General features: G+C 54.9%; 1 protein-coding gene across 1 annotated transcript; it reads right to left on the reverse strand.

Moving 5' to 3' along the window:
- Positions 1-292: 292 nt before the first annotated feature.
- LOC135111835 (uncharacterized) lies at positions 293-856 on the reverse strand. The gene has a single exon (XM_064025547.1). It carries the CDS (start codon positions 854-856, stop codon positions 293-295), a length of 564 nt encoding a protein of 187 aa, XP_063881617.1.
- Between the last annotated feature and the right edge of the window lie 2,034 nt (positions 857-2,890).

The raw sequence follows: 2,890 nt of genomic DNA on the forward strand, positions 1-2,890 counted from the left end.
GGAAGGCTGAAAACATATAACAGAAAACGGAGTGCTTGGAGCGGTGACTTGTGTTTACATATTACGCTCTCATGAAGCTATGTTAACAGTGGTGATGATGAAACTGGTGCTAATGATTTAAAAAATGGCAATACTGATTTATTGTAATTGAAAGGAGTTGACATGAAGACATCAAACGTTACAAAATATACATTACTGGTTCTGAGAAGCGCGTAAGCTTTAGTGTACCCTGAATATTTACAGAAAATGATGAGAGAAAATGGGATATTTCTATGGCTGACTAGATTATTTGCTACATAACTTCCCCCGAGTGAGGAGGCACGACGAACGATACGTGCTGCTTAGCTGTGGCGCGTGGTGCTGAAGGCGTGGCCGGCGATGTCGGGTCGTGAGGTGCCGTCGGGGTGTGCAGGATGTAGGCGGGCTTGACTCGGTCTATGGCTATGACGTCGGAAGAGCCGTTTCTGTTGATGGTGATGTTCTTCCTCGTCCTGCGGAGGACCTCGAAGGGGCCTTCGTAGGGGCGCTGTAGTGGTTGACGGACAGCGTCAACCCTGACGAAGACGTGTGTGCAGTCTTCGAGGTCCTGGCTGACGAAGGTCTTGGCGGGGTGCGTGCGAGGTTGCACCGGCTGCAGGCTTCTCATCGACTCCTTAAGACTGCTGGCGAAGTCTTGGACGCTGCAGGGGCCGGCGTCGGGTGAGCTGGTAAGGAGCTCGCCAGGGAGTCGAAGAGTGGTGCCGTATACGAGCTCGGCAGAAGAGTGGTGAAGGTCCTGCTTGAGGGACGTCCGGATGCCGAGGAGGACGAGGGGTAAGGTGGCGTTCCACTTCTCGCGTTGGTCGCTGGAAGCCATCAGTGACGACTTCAGCTGGCGGTGGAAACGTTCCACTGTAGCACTGTAGCGTTGGCCTGAGGATGGTAGCTGGCAGTCCTGTATCGTCGAATGCCGAGTAGTGTCATCAGTTTGTTCCAGACACTGGACTCAAACTGGCCGCCGCGGTCAGAAGTGAGGCTGACAGGAACACCGAAGCGTGAGATCCACGTGCTGATAAAGGCACGTGCAACGGTGTCAGTGGTGATGTCAGTCAGTGGTGCAGCCTCTGGCCAGCGAGTGAAGCGGTCGACACAGGTGAGGATGTAGCGGTAGCCGTCGGAGTAAGGAAGAGGGCCAACGAGGTCGATATGGACGTGTTCGAAGCGTGTGGAGACTGGCGTGAAGGTGGCTGTAGGGGAGCGTGTGTGCCGCGTCACCTTGGAGGCCTGACAGGTGGTGCACCTACGTGTCCAGTCTCTCACGTCCTTGTTGATGGCGGTCCAGATGAATCGGGACGTCATCATGTGTTGTGAAGCTCTGATGCCAGGATGTGAGAGGTCGTGCAGCTGACGGAAGAGTGGATACCTGTGCCGTTGAGGCAGGTATGGTCTGACGGTGTTGGTCGAGACGTCAGCGTAGATGTGCACTTGAGTGCCTGGTAGCTGTACTCTCTTCATCTGTAGTGCGGTGTTTTCTTTTAGTTGCTGCAGCTCGGCGTCGTCGGCCTGATCGGCAGCAATGGCGGCGTAATCGATAAGAAAGGTAGATGTGGCACAGATGTTGCGTGACAGGGCATCGGCTGGGGCGTTATCTTCACCTTTCACGTAACGGAGGTCCGTGGTGAACTGAGAGATGAAGTCTACGTGGCGCAGTTGACGTGGTGAGTAGGATGACTTGTTCTTGATGAAGGTGCTCGTCAGCGGCTTGTGGTCAGTGTAGATATGAAACTGACGTCCTTCGACAAAGTACTGGAAGTGCTTCAATGCCTTGTAGATGGCGAGGAGCTCTTTGTCGAAGGCGCTGTACTTCTTCTCGGCAGTGTTGAGTTTCTTGGAGAAGAAGGCGACGGGTTTCCAGGCACCGTCGATGTGTTGCTGTAGCACTGCTCCAACTCCGGTGTCTGAGGCGTCCGTGGCGATGGAAGTAGGGGCGTCTGGGGCAGGGAAACTGAGCGCTGTGGATGTGAGCGCCTTCCGGGCAGCGAGGAAGGCGTCCTCAGCTGCGGGCGTCCAGGCAAGGGTGACGGACTGGCCTCGTTTGGCTGGCTTCACTAAGGCGTAGAGAGGCTGGAGGAGGAGCGCGCATCGGAGAATGAACCTGTTGTAGTAGTTCAGCATCCCGAGGAACTGCTTCAACTGGCGCTGAGTTGTTGGCTTCGGGAAATTCTGAATGGCAGTACAGCGACTTGCAGTTGGGGTGAAGCCTGAGGAGGACACAGTGTGGCTGAGGAAGTCGACTGAAGGCACGCCGAACACGGACTTGTCGGCGTTGACCTGGATGCCGTAGTCCTTCAGACGAGTGAAGACTTGCTCGAGGTGTTGGCGATGAGCAGCGTCGTCTGGGCTGGCAACTAGAATGTCGTCGACGTAAGTGAAGCAGAACTGCAGTCCTCGCAAAACTTCGTCCATGAAGCGCTGGAATGTTTGAGCAGCGTTCTTGAGACCGAAGGGCATCCTAGTGTATTCATATAGTCCGAAGGGCGTGATTATGGCCGTCTTCGGGATGTCCTCGGGGTTGATGGGGATCTGATGGAAGGCCTTTACGAGGTCGATCCTGGAGAAAATTGTAGAGCCGTGCAGTTGTGATGAAAACTCCTGAATGTTAGGCACTGGATACCTGTCCATCTCGGTGCGGGAGTTTAGGGCTCTGTAGTCCCCGCAAGGGCGTATGTCACCGTTTTTCTTGGGGACGACGTGAAGCGCAGACGACCAGTTGCTGGAGCTTGGGCGGATGATGCCTTGCTGCATCAGAGACTCAAACTCGGCCCTGACCTGTTTGTAGCGTTCTGGTGCTAAGCGACGAGCCTTGGCGAAAACAGGTGGTCCGGTGGTCTCTATGTAGTGCAGGACGTGA

Source organism: Scylla paramamosain, chromosome 22 (assembly GCF_035594125.1).
Source record: "Scylla paramamosain isolate STU-SP2022 chromosome 22, ASM3559412v1, whole genome shotgun sequence".
In the NCBI taxonomy this organism is placed as follows: Eukaryota; Metazoa; Arthropoda; class Malacostraca; order Decapoda; family Portunidae; genus Scylla; species Scylla paramamosain.

Excerpts from the sequence above, each read along its gene's own strand:
- LOC135111835 (XM_064025547.1), bottom strand. The coding sequence starts at position 856 with ATGGCTTCCAGCGACCAACGCGAGAAGTGGAACGCCACCTTACCCCTC.